Source organism: Scophthalmus maximus, chromosome 5, assembly GCF_022379125.1.
Source record: "Scophthalmus maximus strain ysfricsl-2021 chromosome 5, ASM2237912v1, whole genome shotgun sequence".
NCBI lineage: Eukaryota > Metazoa > Chordata > Actinopteri > Pleuronectiformes > Scophthalmidae > Scophthalmus > Scophthalmus maximus.
The window spans coordinates 12,207,585-12,225,423 of record NC_061519.1 but is presented as its reverse complement, the minus strand read 5'-3'; the positions used below and the strand labels follow the sequence as shown (position 1 = coordinate 12,225,423).

The 17,839-nt window shown below is 44.1% G+C and overlaps 1 protein-coding gene across 3 annotated transcripts in view; it reads left to right on the top strand.

Annotated features, from left to right (window-relative positions):
- Window positions 1-17,839, top strand: part of LOC118311208 (low-density lipoprotein receptor-related protein 8-like) — a 67,253-nt gene that overhangs the window by 30,632 nt on the left and 18,782 nt on the right. For all 3 annotated transcript variants that reach the window (XM_035634838.2, XM_035634837.2, XM_035634836.2), the window contains 6 exons: window positions 2,523-2,651; window positions 9,773-10,162; window positions 13,340-13,462; window positions 15,183-15,305; window positions 16,458-16,577; window positions 17,172-17,297. In XM_035634838.2, coding sequence (XP_035490731.1) covers window positions 2,523-2,651; window positions 9,773-10,162; window positions 13,340-13,462; window positions 15,183-15,305; window positions 16,458-16,577; window positions 17,172-17,297 — 1,011 coding nt within the window. The remainder of the gene's footprint in view (window positions 1-2,522; window positions 2,652-9,772; window positions 10,163-13,339; window positions 13,463-15,182; window positions 15,306-16,457; window positions 16,578-17,171; window positions 17,298-17,839) is intronic.

The following is a 17,839-nucleotide window of genomic DNA, read 5'->3' as shown; positions in this document are numbered from 1 at the left end:
ACATCAAAGGCTGCCACACATAGTAATTAAATGAATGCTTTCTGCCTCGGTAAAATTATTTTTGAACTTCCCCTAATGCATGCAGGGATTTTTGTAACTCGTTTATCCCACAAATATGTTTGGAGATCTGTCAAATCTGTGTCACGCATGGATTGACAGCATGTTCATTAACAGCATGAGGCTTTTCTTCACTGACCTCACACTGCAAAAATGTGCTGACCACAAACCACAGCTTGTAGCCCGCGCCTGATTTGTAGGCAGATGCGACCGCAGAAAACGGGTTCCTCAGAATCCTCTCCATGTCCGAGGTGGTCGTTGCTGTGCGAACACTTTTGTTGTCTGTCGCTGTTTTTTTTTTTTTCCCCTCTGTGGGGGTCAGGGCCTGGCTACCTCAGCCATTTTCTCAGATGCCGATCTGCCCCAGGCGCCGGCTGCCCCTCCGTCCTCCTCTCCCCACGTCCCTTCTGTCGCCCCCATCCGTGCTGCAGGGTCAGAGGAATACACAATGAAGGGCAGGGAGACGTATCTTCTTTAAGGGCTGGCATCTGATGGTGCCTGCCTGTGGGTGGTCACCTCGCTCATCTGCCAGGCTGATACATTGGTTAGGATTGGTCCATTACTGTATTGGGCGTACATTTTGTACGGTGGGCAACAACAACAACAACAACAAAAAAGCATAACAGAAAAACCACAGGCCTCCCACACCACTCCTCCCTACACTGCACTGCGTCCGCCAAGCCACAGTCAAATCTTACGCTCCTGCCCAACTGCTCGGCTCCTTTGCCTTCGACTGAGATGATGAGTGACAGGGCTCTTCACTGTTTTGGCCACACAGTGGAGGACATAACTCCCCCATTGAAGTCACTGCCCACCTGGTGCAGACTGAAAACCCATCTTTTTTCACACTGCACCTCGAAAGCCCCAGGCCTCAGCCTCCATTTAATCTTTTTTTTTTTACGCACAAAACGCAAAACAACAAACAAAGTAAAAAAAGAAATATATAAAGCTGTTTATCTGTGAAGGATGAGCTTCCAGTTTTTGATGACTTCTAGCTTTTGTTCCTTTTAAGTTCAAATGCACTTTATATAAATAATATATATAATATGCATGTAAATTATATCTCTGCTACTTAAACTGACTCCCTGATTGTCATGGAATATATACAGCAGTTTGTTTAATAATTAACTTCCATTGCATATTGGATTTGCATTAGATAAAAAGGAATTCAGTTTTAGCCCAAGTGCAGCATCCCACTGAATCTGTTTCTACTTGAACAGATGTGCTTTATTCACAGATATGGCTCGGTAGACCCGCTCCCTGTCTGGTCCAATTATTCACAATGCAGTTTACACCAACATCGCCGGTGACGGCATCGGCTCTTCTGTTCTGACCTCCTTAGTAGTTTTCACTATGGAGGTGTGTCCCTTGGTTTGTCAGACGCAACAAAGCTGTGCCAAGTGAGTCCATGTAGAAAGGAAAACAGAAGGTCTGAAAGGTCAACGTTGATACGCAGCTGTAAGGGGTGGAAAGACTAGAGTGGCTATGGGTTGCCACTCGTCCCTTAAAATACGCAATCGTGCCATATTAGACCATTAAATGTTGAGTTGTGTTTGATGAGCACAATGACTTGCAGACGGAAACTTTCCACTTTCAAAAGATGGATGTAAAAAAACACCTTGCAAATTAAAAAAATTGCAAATACATAATTTTGCACAGAGAAATATTGACTTTTGAATTATACGAAAATGTTGTTGCAACATGAAGTTGTATAAGTTTGTATAATTAATAGTGTCAAACAACATCGACACATATCCAACACACGTGGACATGACGGGTTGTGGATGAAGGGGTATCTGTTGAGTTCATCTGACAGTGTTGGGGCGTGTGACAAAAAGAAAGAGTTGTTCTTGAATATAATATGAAAATAAATTGATCGAAAAGATAAATGACTTGGCGGCATGAAGGCTGAGCCTTTGGTTTATTTCTGGGAGGCTTAAGGCTGCACTGTAAGCAAAGATGTATAATTAACAACATGCTTCGTATGAAACCTGCTCTAATCTGGATCAAACCCACCAACTGGAGCAGATTGGCAGGAAAAGAGAGGTGTGTGTGTGTGTGTGTGTGTGTGTGTGTGTGTGTGTGTGTGTGTGTGTGTGTGTGTGTGTGTGTGTGTGTGTGTGTGTGTGTGTGTGTGTGTGTGTGTGTGTGTGTGTGTGTGTGTGTGTGTGTGTGTGTGTGTGTGTGTGTGTGTGTGTGTGTGTGTGTGTGTGTGTGTGTGTGTGTGTGTGTGTGTGTGTGTGTGTGTGTGTCATTTCATGATCTATCTGCACGTCTCTGTGGAGGCCTCCCAGACAATACAATCAATTGGCCAGACTTGTGGCGTTTTGGATGAGCTTCCACTTCATCGCGGGGGCGACAGGAATCGAGTCCAGCGGTGTCTCGTCGTTGTTTTTGTCGGTGCCTTTAATGGGACCATAAAACCACTGTGGTAATCTCCCTATCACCTTTATCTCCACCCACAGGCAAACAGACATGCCCTCCGGAGAAATTTGACTGCGGGGGATCCACAAACAAGTGTGTCTCGTTGTCATGGCGATGTGACGGGGAGAAGGACTGTGAGAACGGGGCTGATGAGGAGGACTGCGCTTCTGGTGAGTTTGTTTGCAACGGAAATGGAAGAAATACGTGGACCATTGCTTCTGCTTGTTTTAATTAGATTCTTTAGTGCTAGCTGTGTTTTAAGATGGTGTTTTATTTCAAATAATGGCAATGACAGATGGTAGTGCACGACTTTTAGATGAGGCTTGAAGTCAGGAGAATGAGGAGCGTTTATTTTTTATTTCATAGGGTTTCATCCTTTGTGAACTCGCTTATCATCCAGGGGGCTTAAGACTTTAAAGCACAGTAGGAAACACTCTATATAATTAGAGGGATTTGAGGTGAGTTTTGATATAAGCCAGCCGCACTCAACATAAAGGTCCGCTTTGATGTGGAATGATTTTTGGAGGAGATATACGCAGCTTTCTTTCTGGCGATGCTCGGGTGCTTCTGTCGTCACAATTTTTGGAACCTTGAGTCTTGAGACTTCCCACTGCGGCGCCCTCAGAACTGTCGACAATGACATCACCTCCTACACGGCCAATCAGACAAGTCAACCGTGCGGCTGCTCCCACCCCCCCAACCCCCTGCGGGGACTATTCCTGCCCTACTTCTGAAGCGCCGTGAAGAATCGGCTCCTTCTCTCGCGCTCTTCTCTCCCCCCGTTTGCCATTTCCCGTCAAGAAGAATCGATTGAGGCTGCAGCACTGTAGGGGGTGTGGTGTTTAGACTTTGAAGATTGTGCATAATGTCACGTGGCGGCAAATGCACTGAGGGAGAGAAAAAAAAAGTCCTCTCCTTATTATCCTATATAAATGATGTTCTTTTTTTTTTTTGTGTCCAGGCATCTGCTCCCTCTTAGTTGTTTGTGTTTAGGAGGGAGTTGAGATTGTGACTAAGTGGTATCGAAGCAAGTCATGTTTCTTTTGCAAAAAATGTATTACATTTTGAATTTTTATTGAGAGAGGAAACCAAATCCATTTGGCATAACATTTAAACATAAATCAGGGAAAATGTCTTCTCAAATGGATATTTACATTCTTGTTCTTTTCATTCGTCTTGCTGTAAAGATTTTTGTATTTTTTTGCCAGATCAGCCTGCAAGTGGCCTGTCAGTGACTCCCCGTCTCAGAGTGGCCCCACACACTCACCCCCGAGCCAGTGGTAGTGACTCCATTGACTTTAAGATCTAATGCCTTCTTAGCTTGGGTGGCTTTTCCCTGCGCTGTCCATTGAGACCTGGTCCAGTCAGTGCTAATCCTTTTTTCATTCTAATGTCTGTATTGATGCGGCAGTCTTAAGCTTCTCAGTGGTGACATGAGGGCGGGCGGCGGCCTGCTGCTGCCCGCCCAGACAAAGGCCGAAATCCCTCCTGAGGTAAACGCTGCTCAGCGTGACCAGCGGGGAGAGGCTGACTAAATCACGGCCACAGCGCTGGATTGCAAATTCTAGTAAGTGCTGCTCGGGCCATTTTATCTGAAGACCGATTGGGCCCAACGCCAGTCTGAAAGATGATGTTTAAATCAAGGGCAAGAGGCTTTTTTATCGCAGATCAGTCTGATGGCACCGAAGCATTAATTCTTCATTGTTATGTTTGCGGTTCAGCCCAATAGCATAAGGGATGATATTCGTGTAGGGCAGTTTAGATACAAGCAATTTATAGCTCATGCCAATGCAAAAGTAGCCTGATGAATCGGAGGAGAAATCTGGCCTGGAACCTTGATCGATACCGATGTTCAGGCCCCGATTATCTGCTTGTGTGAGCGGTTTACGGAGCCATTCTTAAACCTCCTGAACTGTTCGCAGAATCATCGGGACTGAACCGATAATTATCAGACATGTTTGATATTTAATCTAATTGAATATTTCAAATATCACCTCAAAAGGACGTGTTGGCCGCGTCTCCCCTACCATTTTCTCATCCAGACTTGCATTATTACCTATAGAGCAAGTTGTCGAACTACGCCAGACTCCATGGTAATTTTTGTTTTTTGCACCTTCCTCCTCATGAGATCAGGTGGTGCGTCGCTTCCTCAGGAGTGATAATCTTAATGATATCCTGTAGTTTGTGACGTGCCATTATTTTCAAATCTTGCAGTGTGTGCATGTGTGAGATTAGAGAGAAGAATATCTGCAAAGATACTCCTCCAGTGTGCGATGCAACCCGATTTTAAAACTCCAGTAGTCTGAGCCCATGCAGCTTAGGCAGAACTTCACCACACTATAGCTGTCACACTATTAAAAGTAAACGATTTGAACATTTGAATCATTGTCCTCGAATATAATCAATGTTTTGCAGACCTGTCAAATGAGCGTTGTCAACCTGTTGATAGTCGGTACAGTAGATTCACTGCATTTATAACCTTTCTTAATATACTCAAAGCACTTTGCCCTACAAGTCACATTCACACAGTCACACATACAACACTTCCATGTGCAGCACTTCATTCACAACTCGGATGGCACAGACACAATTCAGGGTTTAGTGTTGTGCCCGAGGACACTTTGGCATGCCGACCGCAGGAGCCAGGGAATGGAACCACTGACCTTCTTAAAATGTGTTGTAGATGACACACAACCTTTGTGAGTGCAAGTTTAAGAGAGGTCCCAGGTCACAGATTCAGAACTGAGCACTTACTCTTGAACACTGCAGACTGGAGGCTTTTAATCTGTCACATTTACAGTCATGACGTGAGACGGGGGGAGGGGCGACGGAAATTGCCAATTGGTTTGAGTACGTCTCTGTAGTACGCGCTGCTGGCACAGCGGCAGCTGGAGAATTGACTTCAAAGAGGCATTAACTCTGCTGTGTGTTGGAGGTTAGAAAGAGAAGACTGAAGATGAATGAAGACGTATAAAATTATGCAGCAGCATTTGTGCAAGAGTGAGAATGAAGCTTTTTAAATGTACAGTGCGTGTTTCCAGTTGTATTTTTGCTCAGCTGCAAACCTCAGCCTTGTTACGCTGGTGCAGTGTAATTCCTATTGACAGTCGTGTCCGGATGCAGTTTATTAAGAAAAAATATTGATGCATGAATCAAAAGGCCGCTGCCGCTCCAGCACCACTACTGTAGGCATTGTATGATGCAGGGAAATCCTTCAGAGTGTACATGAGAAACAAAAATACCACTGCAGTGTCTGTGCAGTGGTATTTTTGCAGCATCAGCCTTCCTGAAGCTGTCATTCAAATAGGGATGTCCCGATCCGATATTCCATATCGGTATCGGGGCAAATATTGACCAAAATGACTGGATCGGATATCGGAATAAATAAGAAGTAAAATTGATCCTATACATTACAGTAAACATACCAAATAAATGCCTATTTACGTATCTACTAAGCCTTGAACGACATTCCGGCATCATATTTTTATGTTCATTTATTATTATTTAATTAACAGTTTACAGTTCAATTAGTCTTTTGCTTGTTTGAACGGTGCTTGGCATAAAAAATTCTGCCAAAAGTTCTGTGAGAAATAAAACCACAGTATTCCATAACTCAGTCATGTTGCTGGCTATGTGTGTCTTACTTTAGGTGAGTTGATGATTTGTTTCATAGTTGAGTATGAGGTGTTAGATGGCTGGGTTAAACAAAGTGCATCCTGAACAATGCATTAATAATATTTTATTTAACGAGTGGGGAAAAGATTGTATCAGATTAGTATCGGATCGGTATTGACAGATACTCAAGGTTGCAGGATCGGTATCGGATCACACACGGAAAAGTGGTATCGTCCCATCTCTACTTTCAAACGCATGCTTACTCCTGCTTACAGTGAACATAGCATTCAAACACACTGTGCTTTCACTTGCGTTTACCCAATAAGTTTGAGCAGAGAACTTACACCCTCGAAAAACTGCCTGAGCCGCAACGCACTCAGTTAGCCTTGGCACTCTCTGCTATAAGGAGAAATTGACTCTCAGTGTGTGCATAGCCCGCCGCAGACTTGAAAAAGTAAATCTTGCAGAGGCATCGTGCTAATTGAGTCCCCCACACGTTGAATTATGTATTAAGTAGAATCTAGCCCTCACTAGAGAAAGCTTTCCCTGATCAACATTACATTAAGCAGCAGCTCAAGAGAGCGGCTTTGGCGGCAAAGTTCATCCAAGTCCTCGACCCTCAGCGATGTGCGGATGCGAATGTGCACTCACTCACTGGGCATCTCTCCCGGGCACGCCAGTCTGCTGGGAGTTTCTGCGAGGGCGTGGCCTGCATCTGCGTGTTTTGCGTGTGTTTTTGCATTTGCATTTGCATTTGTGTGTGTGTGTGTGTGTGTGTGTGTGTGTGTGTGTGTGTGTGTGTGTGTGTGTGTGTGTGTGTGTGTGTGTGTGTGTGTGTGTGTGTGTGTGTGTGTGTGTGTGTGTGTGTGTGTGTGTGTGTGTGTGTGTGTGTGTGTGTGTGTGTGTGTGTGTGTGTGTGTGTGTGTGTGTGTGTGTGTGTGTGTGTGTGTGTGGCAGGAAAGGTCAGCCACTGAGCTGTTTCCCTAGAGAGAGGCACTGTGACCTGTGTGAAGTGGCCGAGCTCTGTGACCTTGCTGCAGTGACTGTAGCTGTAGTAAAACCCCGCTCTCTGAGCAGAGTGGACCAGTCAGAACTGTCCCTTCAGTATAAAAACCCAATAATTGCCTTTGAGAAAGTTGGAGGTGTTTGTGAGAAAAAATAACTGACTTTTGCATGCTCACACAGTCGTTCAACCTGGACCGACCATCAGATCAACAGAGCTGTGGCTTGACTCGAGCATAGTGCAGTGGTGCGCGTGTAGGTGCACAAAAGGTTTTGTAGCGTTGCAGCAAATACAGCGTGTCCAATCTCTTTAAGTGCACATGCACAAAGTACACGGTGCACAGTGTATGCATGAATATATACGGTGGCTTCAGAAAGGATTTAGTTTATTGTGTTGTAGATTTAATTTGACAATTAAACATTTTGCCGGTCAATCTGTAGTCAATAAAAGCTGTATAATGTCTAAAGCCCGTATACAGTGTTTCGTATGTTAATATCCTGGTTTTGTTCAATCAGCCACACCATAAATCTGATTCAAAAATAACGCAAGTGAAATGCTGGGACCCACTGACATGTATTCATCATTTAAAACCCACCGACAGTACAGTACAGCGTCGTACACGGACAGTCTGTGGGCTCAAGGTTGTTCAGAAGGTCTCAACAATCATTTACACACGTGCCCCCACTGGAAAGCGGTCCCTCTCACGTGTAGCCAGGTCACTCTTGTACTGTACTAATGCTCTTACCCCCTGTGTAATAATGTACATGTCTCTTTAATCTTGTTAATTATTTAGTGACAAATTAGTGCGGGGTGAGGTGCAAAACAGGGACAGAAGTCATGAAATGCAGCGGAATCAAATGGGGCTTGTTTAATATTAATGAACATGAACCCTTTCACTGAACTGAATCCACGACGCTCGCTCTCTGTGGCATCCGTGACCGCACGAGCGAATTAAGTAAAGTGATGTTTGCGAAAGGACGGAAAAACAAACGGCAAATCTGACATATGGTTTAACTACATAGGATACATACATAGGATAGTAATTAGGACACTATTTGGCATCTGGTGGTTTAACTAGCTGAGGATGTGTTCACCCAGTTTAACTCGGCACGTGGGATTGCTCATGATTTTCCAGTCTCGCATGATATTTCATTTTTCATTTCCTTTTTTTACAGAATACTTTGGTCCAATTTGCATTTAGCGTTTTAAACACCCATCTGTGGATAACCACTCATCTTGTAATTTACTGTTAACTGATGGTTAAAAGTACAAACTGCGTTTTGATCCACATATCAGTGCCTGTTACAAAATTGTTTCTTTTTGATTGTTTTTTTTAAAGCAGAAGTAATGATGTATGGAGGATGTGGGTGGGGGGTATGTCTGACTGAGAGCTATTCCACTGCATGCCCTGATGCGTACTGACCGCTTTATCGCCTATTGGACTCTAAATGGGACCATGATTTAACAAAATGAACATCATGTTGTATTGGTGAAGACCTAAACTAGAGACTAAGACCACAAACTCCTCAGCAAAATGTTCACTGACGTTATAAATCGAGTCTATTATATAGTTTATTTTGTCTTAGACAAACATAGAAACAAACTTCTCTTTTTGCCCTAAGTTTCACTTTCCGGGCCCTGTGACACTTTCCATTTTTGTAGTCTAAAACCTACTAAAATTGTTTGGCATGATGGCTGATATTTGGGAGATGTGAGCTTCCTGCTGCTGGTCAATGACAAAGTGTCACCACTTAACAAAGTGTGTTAAGTGTAAGTTTTAATTAAAACAGCAATGCCTTCCTTGACCGCAGTCCAAACAGCCCAAGGTGACGGCGCTCAAGCTGAACTCCCCGTGTTTTTTTTGTTGTTTGTGCTGCAGCGACTGACTCTCTTCATAGCCTCAGTGCCTTCGACCGGTCTAGAGCCAGACAGAGCTGCAAAAGGAAGTGAGACAGAGAGGGAGAGAAAAGGATTTACAGAAACCTTGACGTTGACCTTGAAAAGAGGAGACGCACAGACTAAACTTTTCCGTCCTGCTCAGAAACATTTTCAGTCATTCAGGAGGAAAAACAAGGCCAAGGCTTCTTAATGCCCCTAGCCGTTGTAGGGTTGAATAGCATTTAATATAAACTGTGACCTATGGTGTGTTGGCATTTGTGCTAATTATCCATTGCAGGTTAACAACCGACTGATTATGATGTAGACGTTCTAGCTGTCGTGAACTCAAAATTGCAGAATTGGTTGCCTTTCCCATATGACGAACCCTGCAGGGAAATTTCAGCAACATTCTGTGGCATCTTAGAGCAAACATGAGGCTCAGGTAACTCCGCCGCAAAAACACGCCCACTCGCTCTCTGTGACATTTCCAGGGATTTTCCTGTTGTATTTTCACATGGGATCACTTGGTTATGTTCAGGAAATTTTACTATGGGGCTGGCAGGAACTGTTCACGTATATATATATTTTTTTTTCCTCAGGCTGCAGAGGATGGTTGTGTTACTGCTCATTTTAAAGCACAGGTCTTCAATAACGCTCATTAGATTCCACTTTTCATCTTTTAAGGCGTAGATGGTAACAGCGCATGGCAAAGGCTGCACTTTCTCGGTTTCAGTATTTCTAAGACAGCGGATGCAGGCTCACATTAATTCCTTACTTCTTTCTCCTGTCCTCCAGATGCCAAGGCCTGCCCCAGCGGCGAGTTCATGTGTGCCAACCGCAAGTGCTTGGCAGCCGTCTACGTGTGCGACGGGGACGACGACTGCGGGGACGGCAGCGATGAGCTCAAGTGCACCTCCCCGCTCACCTGCGGGCCCAACCACCTCCGTTGCAACACCTCGGAGTGTGTGCCGCTCATGTGGAGCTGCGACGGAGACCCCGACTGCTCCGACAGTTCCGACGAGGGGCCAGAGCGCTGCGGCGGGGACGGGGTCCCGTACCTGCTGAACCGCCGGGCAAACTGCACGGCCGGGGAGTTCCGCTGTGCCAACGGGGAGTGTGTGCGACTGACCTGGAAGTGTGACGGAGATCCAGACTGCAAGGACAAATCGGATGAGTCCGACTGCCGTGAGTTTCTCTCTCTCGTCGTATTGCCTCCCCCTACCCATATGATGTCATCTTCCATGTAGCATTCTGTCTTTCCCATTTTTTCTGTAGCTTGCAATGGCTTACACAGGTTTTCCATTGTGTCATAACTATTTTTATCCAGTAGGCCGTCCTCTCTGCTAACATTGAAACAGGAATGAGTTTTCCATATTGAATATTTAACTGGGCTCGAGGGGAAATTTTAGGTACAATAGAAAATGAAACACATGTAACCATGGTTACAAGGAGGCAATAGCTGTGAAATTGGCTGTAGAAAATTCCATCCCATATACTACGTATAAACTCTAAACACGTCATACTGAAAATGCTTGATTTTTGTGATGGGCCCTTTGATGATCAATATTGTCCCACAATGCAATTCTCACATGTGGTGTATTTACATAACATCACATAACAGGTCCTGGAAAACAATAGAATAAGAATTGTTGTGTTTAAGGAATAGCTACGCTCAATTTGCCGTACACAGGCAGGAGACGCGGGAATGAGAATTCATTTACAATAATCCGTTGGCGCCTGACAATATGAACGAGTTTGCTCGCCTATCAACGACAGTGAGTGCTGTCAGGATGGAAATACTCAGAGTCTGAGATCCACGGAAACAGTTCCACGGGAGTGTTTCGGGGCAGAGTAAGCCCGAGTGGATGAACCGCTCGGGGCAGTGAGAGCTGAGGCAGTGCGGTGGCGTGCTGGCTGCGCGTGGCTGGTAAATGGAGAGTAGTCGGTGATCCTGAGCAAAAGAGACACGGGCAAATATCAGGCGAGGAGATAGGTAATAAAAAAAAAAGACGGATCCAAAAAAAAAAAGCAACGGGACAAAGTTTCAAAATCGGGCGAAAGGTTATCACCGTGGGTCTGAACAATTGATCTCTTATTCTGCTCTTCCACCGTCTGCCATTTCCACCACTGTGGATGGATACAGAGAGAACGCCATTCTCCTCCTCGGTCTGGTTACACAATGACTGACATTCTTCCTTGGTGCCGTACATCGAGTCGTCATTTTTTTTCGGTAAAACGAGGCTTATAGCGGACCAAAAAGCACCTCGGATGCTGTAGTTTTTCTATCGGCCATTACGCTGTGAAATCAGCGTTAACATCCTAATGACAAGTTTAAGCCGGAAACCGTCTAATTCTGCTTTAAATACAGCGGAGACTCGGAGGGGTTGACTGAATGATTCAGTTTCGATGTGCAGCAGTGTTGGCAGGAGACGAAAGGAAACTGGAAACCGCACACACACACACACACACACACACACACACACACACACACACACACACACACACACACACACACACACACACACACACACACACACACACCCCCGACGGGATGAGCATTCAAAATGAGAACACACAGACAACACACATTGCAGACATAGCAACCAAAACCAGACTAACCAGACAAGTCCATAATCCTAAAAAAGTATAAAAGTATTAGAAAAGGCATTTTTGTTTTCCTCTGAGACGTTCAACTGGCAATAGCCACCAAAGTTTCAATTTGGTTGATTTCTGTTTGGACACACTCATTACCATTTTCTATTACAATCGTACCAAACGATTACTGTACATTTACATTTTGTATACTAACTGAAAAGCTGCAGTATACCATGGTAATCGGGATGAAACTGGTTCACAGCACATCTCTTCTCCAGCTCGAGGCCGCAGGTAGAACCACGGTTGGACACACATCCGGCGGTTTGCAGCAGGCAGTTTTGTTCAAATGTCATTGTTTTAATTTAATTTTGTGTAAATCTAAAGCATTGTATTATCTTTGGGTTCGTGTTTTGGGCTGTTGTTTTTTTCCCATTGACCCTATATTGCAAGTATTTACCAATAGCATAGAGTTATTACAGAGTAACTATACTCATCTTGTTCAAAGATGGCTGCAGAGTGCAGACCAATCAAATTCCCGCACTGACACTGGAGGTCAGTTTTATTTCTACGTTATCTTTTGCGTCGACCGAACGTTGAGATATGTTTGCTTTCAGATATGATATCTGTCCAGCTCATAGTGGAGAGAAAAATAACACAATATTTCCTTCCTTTTACTGAGGTGTCACTTTGTCATTTAGCACATTTCCACTCTGCTGGGAATTAGGATACTTGTTTTTCTTTTTTCTTTTTTCTAAATGTGTCAGGTGAAGAATGGGCTTCTTGATAAACACTGTGTGAAGATGGGGCTCTGTGATAAAACAGGTTTTCCCTATTAGCTGGTCATGGATGGAGGAGCCCTGAAGCCCCTGTCTCACTAAGCCAGAGTGTGAAGCCCAGATAGTCCCACTATTCATTATCGAGATGTGCGGTGCACACATCAAAGCCACGGCTCACACTCGGCGGTGTCATACAAGCAGCCCCTCACGAGAGATTGATGTTTTGTTAAGTAGCTCGATCTCTGCATTAAGTTACAGGCCTGCAGACGCTTAGAGGCACAACCTTGTATTTGTCAAGAGGTTATTATAGAAGCCGTTTATTCTCTGCCCTCGCCTCCTTTGCTGTGTCCAGCCACTTCTATGTCTGTGTGAGAATTACCTCGCCACAAAAATTGTATTTGCTGCCAATATATCGTAGAATTATCTGTTGATGAATAAACAGAATGTGAACGTGTCTGCAGCAGCAGCAGCTCATTGGTCAGATCCCTGGACTGATCTCCCAGATTCAGAGAAACACTATACACGAGAAGATACTGTTGTGTGTATGTGCGTGCATGTGTGCGTGCGTGTGTGTGTGTGTCCATTACAATCCCTGAGTCCTGCTCATCTCGTAATAACACTAAATCACATCACATCCCCCCTCAGTCATATATATTGCCTTTTAGTGTGGTTTAGAGCGGAGTTATATGAGCCCACTGTGCCCTGTTGATGAAAATCTTGTCTGAGATATTAATGAAATGTTGGTGGCGGCTGCATTACTGTATCAAAAATCATTCTTCACTCGTTCCTGGTCTCTAACCTGGCTGTGAACGGCCAGAAGAACAGCATTTCACATTTGAGATTTCCTCGCCGTTGCTAAACAGATAAGAGAGATCAGATCTGACGGGGTGAAATGAACTTTGTTTCGACCCCAGGATTCTGTGTTACTCCTGCAGGGATTAAAAGGGGATTTAAAATTCTGTGTGCGTTTGTGTTTGTGCGCCTCTTGCAGCCCTGTTGACGTGTCGTCCCGACGAGTTCCAGTGCGGTGACGGCTCCTGCATCCACGGCACCAAGCAGTGTAACAAGGTCCACGACTGTCCGGACCGCAGTGACGAATCCGGCTGTGTCAACGGTGGGTACACCTGTTGTTGCTGTCCGCGCGTCTGGCCGCCGCAATCTGTCCTCCTCCATCTGCCTCTCTCCTCTGTCTCTCTTGAGTGGAGCTGTGTGTTGGAAACTCCCACCTAGCTGCTGCTGTGTCTACTGAGAGTCTTTACTGTATATTTGATCCATTGCGTCTGCCTGCGTCTGTAAGTGTCAGCCTGCGTAGCACTGTTGATCATTTGCCCAGCAGCTCCCGAAAGTCAAATAAGGTTACTGTAATGTAATGTAACTGCAAAATAAGGCCATTGATGACTTGTGGCAACAGGGTTTGTGTGATCTGTATAATATGTTTGACCAAAAAGGGAATTTATTAAAAATATGAGTAACATACCTGATGTGACATGATGCAGCCCACTGTTTTGTCCCACTCTTTTTGGTCACTTGGGAGCAAAGTTTAGCATTTTGGCCAGCACTATCTTGGATTTTTTGAAACCAGAAGTTACCATATTTGGAGGAGCAGGGTGTGTGGCCTGACTGAGAGCTCGTCCACTGCACGCCCACCTACGCCAGCTGTCAATCAGACTGCATCAATGCTCCAATGCATACGGTGCTTTATTGCCTATTTGACTCTAAATGAAACCATCATTTACAAAATGAACATCATGCTGTATTGAAGAAGACTCTGAAATTTGAGAGTAGGGCCTTAAACTTCCAAGGAAAAAGTTTGCTGACGTTCTAAATCGAGTGACAAGTAGAGTCACGTTCTCATAAACTTCTATAGAAAGGACTTATTTTTGCAACCAGTGGAGTCGCCCTCTGCTGGTGATTCAAGGTTAATATAGTTGACTAGTGACTACGTCCATTTTTATGTGTAGTCTATGCTTTTTACACATGCAGCAGATAATGCGCGATTACTTTAGCTGCTGAATACTCCACATTAGCTCGCTGGTAGCTTTGTCTTTCTTATGTTTGATCCTGTGCGGGATACCCAAAGTAGATTTTCTTAAATTGAGTCAAGTGATGACTCCAAATGAGTCATGTCATACAAAATAAGCATAAAAATAGAGAGTTTGTTTTGGATGTCCCTATAGCCACAAGATTTGTTTGATCGTTGTAATACGACTGAATAATAGCTGTATATTTGTTAGGGCTTTAAAGGGAATTAGTAAAGATACAACACCTTGTGTGTTTGCTTTATTCCCCTTAATTTAAATGTTTCTCTGAATGTGGTTTGACTCCAACTTCACTAACGCACAAATGAGAGGAAACTAAATGATCTTCAGCTCGCTTTAAAGTGGCCTATGTGAGATTTTTCTGGATGTATATTATTCTTGAATCATTCGCTATGATGACCATTGATGTTGTGTTGAGTGGAATCAGACCAGTACTTTTTGTGAGCCAATTTTATTTCCTCCTCCTTCCCGTGATGCATAATTTATCAGTGTAGTACAAAAATTATTTTGCAGGAAATTAGGCCCTAGCTCTGTGAAACTGGACCAAGTCCAGCTTTTATAACACTGGGCCTCTTATGTGGGATGATATGAATATCATATTGGAAATTACTTTTTGCCTTTTCTTGTTTCATGCGAGACTTCAATATTTTCGACAAACCACTGGAGATACTCAATTTGACTTCACAAACCTTTTGATGCGTGAGGTTCTGAATCTATTTTGACGTAGCCCATGTAAATAAATGTTTATGACGTAGATGCTGATATATACCTTTTGCTTCCTTTTTTTTGACACAGCCACCAAATGTGAGGGGCCGCTGAAGTTTCTGTGTAAGAACGGAGAGTGTATTGACAGCTCCAAGGTGTGCGACTCTGTCAAGGACTGCAAGGATCGATCAGACGAGCCCAAGAAGGAGTGTGGTAAGGGGACATTCTCGGCACACAGTTACTCTGCTGTAATCTCCTGTATACATGAGTGGAAAAAACTGGCCCCGAACATTTGCGCCATCGACTCCTGAGCCACGTCACGGAAACCTCTGGTGTGTAGCTCAATCAAATCTTCCTGCCTCTCATTTCCCCATTGTCTACCAGTCGTGTGTTGGCTGCTTTGACCTACTTTTAAATGAGAGTGGTTCTGTATTTAAAAATCTTTTCTTCTTCTTCTTTTTTTTTTTTTGTGCTGTCATTTTTCACATGATGTGTTCTCGTCACTCAGCCTCAATTCAGCGTCCCTGTATAATTTACAGAACCCTCACTCGCTCCCGTGACAGATCCTTATGGGACATTTCAGAATCCCAGCGTTCACAGCATTAACCCCCCTCTACGCACATATTTCATCTCCCAGCAGACGGAACCGATTCTCAGTTTGAGAGTTTACCCCGTGTGGTGCCGTGTCTCTTTGATGCCTTCACCACTTCAAAACATCTGATAAGAATGGAAAAAGGATGAGAACAAGAGCAGAGAAGAAGAAAAAAAGAAAGATTATCAAGATGATTCCACTTTCCAAAACCTGTGTGCCACACCTTTATCAAAGATCACAGATCCTGCCCCACCCCTCCTCCCCCTCACTCAGAAATATGTCATAGTAAATGAAGCTGGGGCCTTTTCTAAATCAAGCTTGACCAATATGGAGTTTTGGCGGCCAATATATACTGTATATATATATATATATATATACACACACAGTATATATATATATGTATATATATATATATATATATATATATATATATATATATACACACACAGTATATATATATATATATATATATATATATATATATTTCAATCTGTCAATGATCCCTAAGACATAAACTTCATCATAAATAAATAAAAAGAAAACCAAATATATAGATCTTAAATTAAGAAAAAATACATAAATTTTTTCTCTGCATTGTTTATTCTGCACAATAAAAGATTTAATATTGGTAAACATAAGTGCTGATACCGATACTGTCTGTGAAAGGCTCATATCGGCCGTTGTCGGCCAACCGATTTATGGGTCGGGCTCTAATCGTAACGTCTTTCACCTCCCCTGTGGTTGACCGCTGGCTCCTTGTCTTTGTCTCCCAGGGCTGAATGAGTGTATGATCAACAACGGCGGCTGCTCTCACGTCTGCATGGACCGACCAATCGGCTTTGAGTGCCAGTGCCCCGCGGGCTACCAGCTGCTGGACAAAAAGACCTGTGGAGGTAAATAAAGAAAACATGCATTCACATAGATCGTGTGTGTGTGTTTGCGTGCGTGTGTTGTGCGTGCCTTTGGGCAGCTCTCAGCTCTCTAGTTGTCTGTCTTCGTTTCTTGCGCCCAAGCCTGTCACTCCCACAGGGAACCTGCCACAGTCGTACTACTTTTTTTCACACAAATGTACACACAGACACACACACACACACACACACACACACACACACACAGGGTTATATCCTTCACACCTTCCCCATGCTTTTAACACAACCGTTTTTCCTTTCCTGAGATCTGCTGGAAGGAAGCAGATCAGAGAAGTCGACAGGGGCACACCCTGTCTCTCTGTCAACGTCTCTTTGTGTTTCTCCAGCACTTAGAGCCGTTGGCATGGTTTTTTACTCACCCACTATCGGTTATTTTACCCCAAACCACTAATGCCTTTAGATTTTAGCAACTGATTTTGAGGGAACTGATTTGGGCATCTAGTCTGATCCGCTCCTGAGGGTGAATCAGTTGCAGGCAATCATTGTCCCTCTCTGCCTGAGTGTCTCTTTGTGTCTTTCACTCGCTCTCTTTTCTCTTCATCCCTCTTCTTCCCGCAGACATCGATGAGTGTGAGTTCCCCGATGCCTGCAGCCAGATCTGCATCAACTACAAGGGGGATTTTAAGTGTGAATGCTATGAAGGTTATGAGATGGACCCCGTCACGAAGACCTGCAAGGCAGAGGGTGAGTTGCCATGAACAACAACTGAATCCAGCGCAGGGTGAGATGGTACAGTTGAAGGAAAGCGCTCCTATATAGGCAGCTGGAAGTGGGAAGAAGTCTGTGTTCAGTCAAACCCTGAGCTTTTAAGAAAGTGGGTGAGTCTTTTAACTGTCTGTTTCGTGGAGTTTATAAATGAATGTAACCCCGCGATGTTTCCTGACAAAATAAGCCTGACTTGCTTTTGTAAGGGAAAAAAATGTTCCCTGTGCGGAAAGTTTAAAACTGCTGTTGTGCTGTTGATAACAAGACGTTCCCTCAGATATCGCGCGGCCTCATTAGCGCAGCTCCCTTTTTCTCTCTCGCAGCTTCTGTGACTCAGTGTCAAACTCCTCCTCGTCTCATAATCGCGAACATCTTGCCGCTGGTTGGTTCTTACCGTTGCTCTGCACTTGCTTGTGTACTTGACATAATTGCAGACAGGGGAAGAAAAAAAAAAAAAAAAGGAAGCATCACCATGGCAACCGCTCGCTTTTTTTTCCTCCCAGGCCAAATCTCTCCTGCAG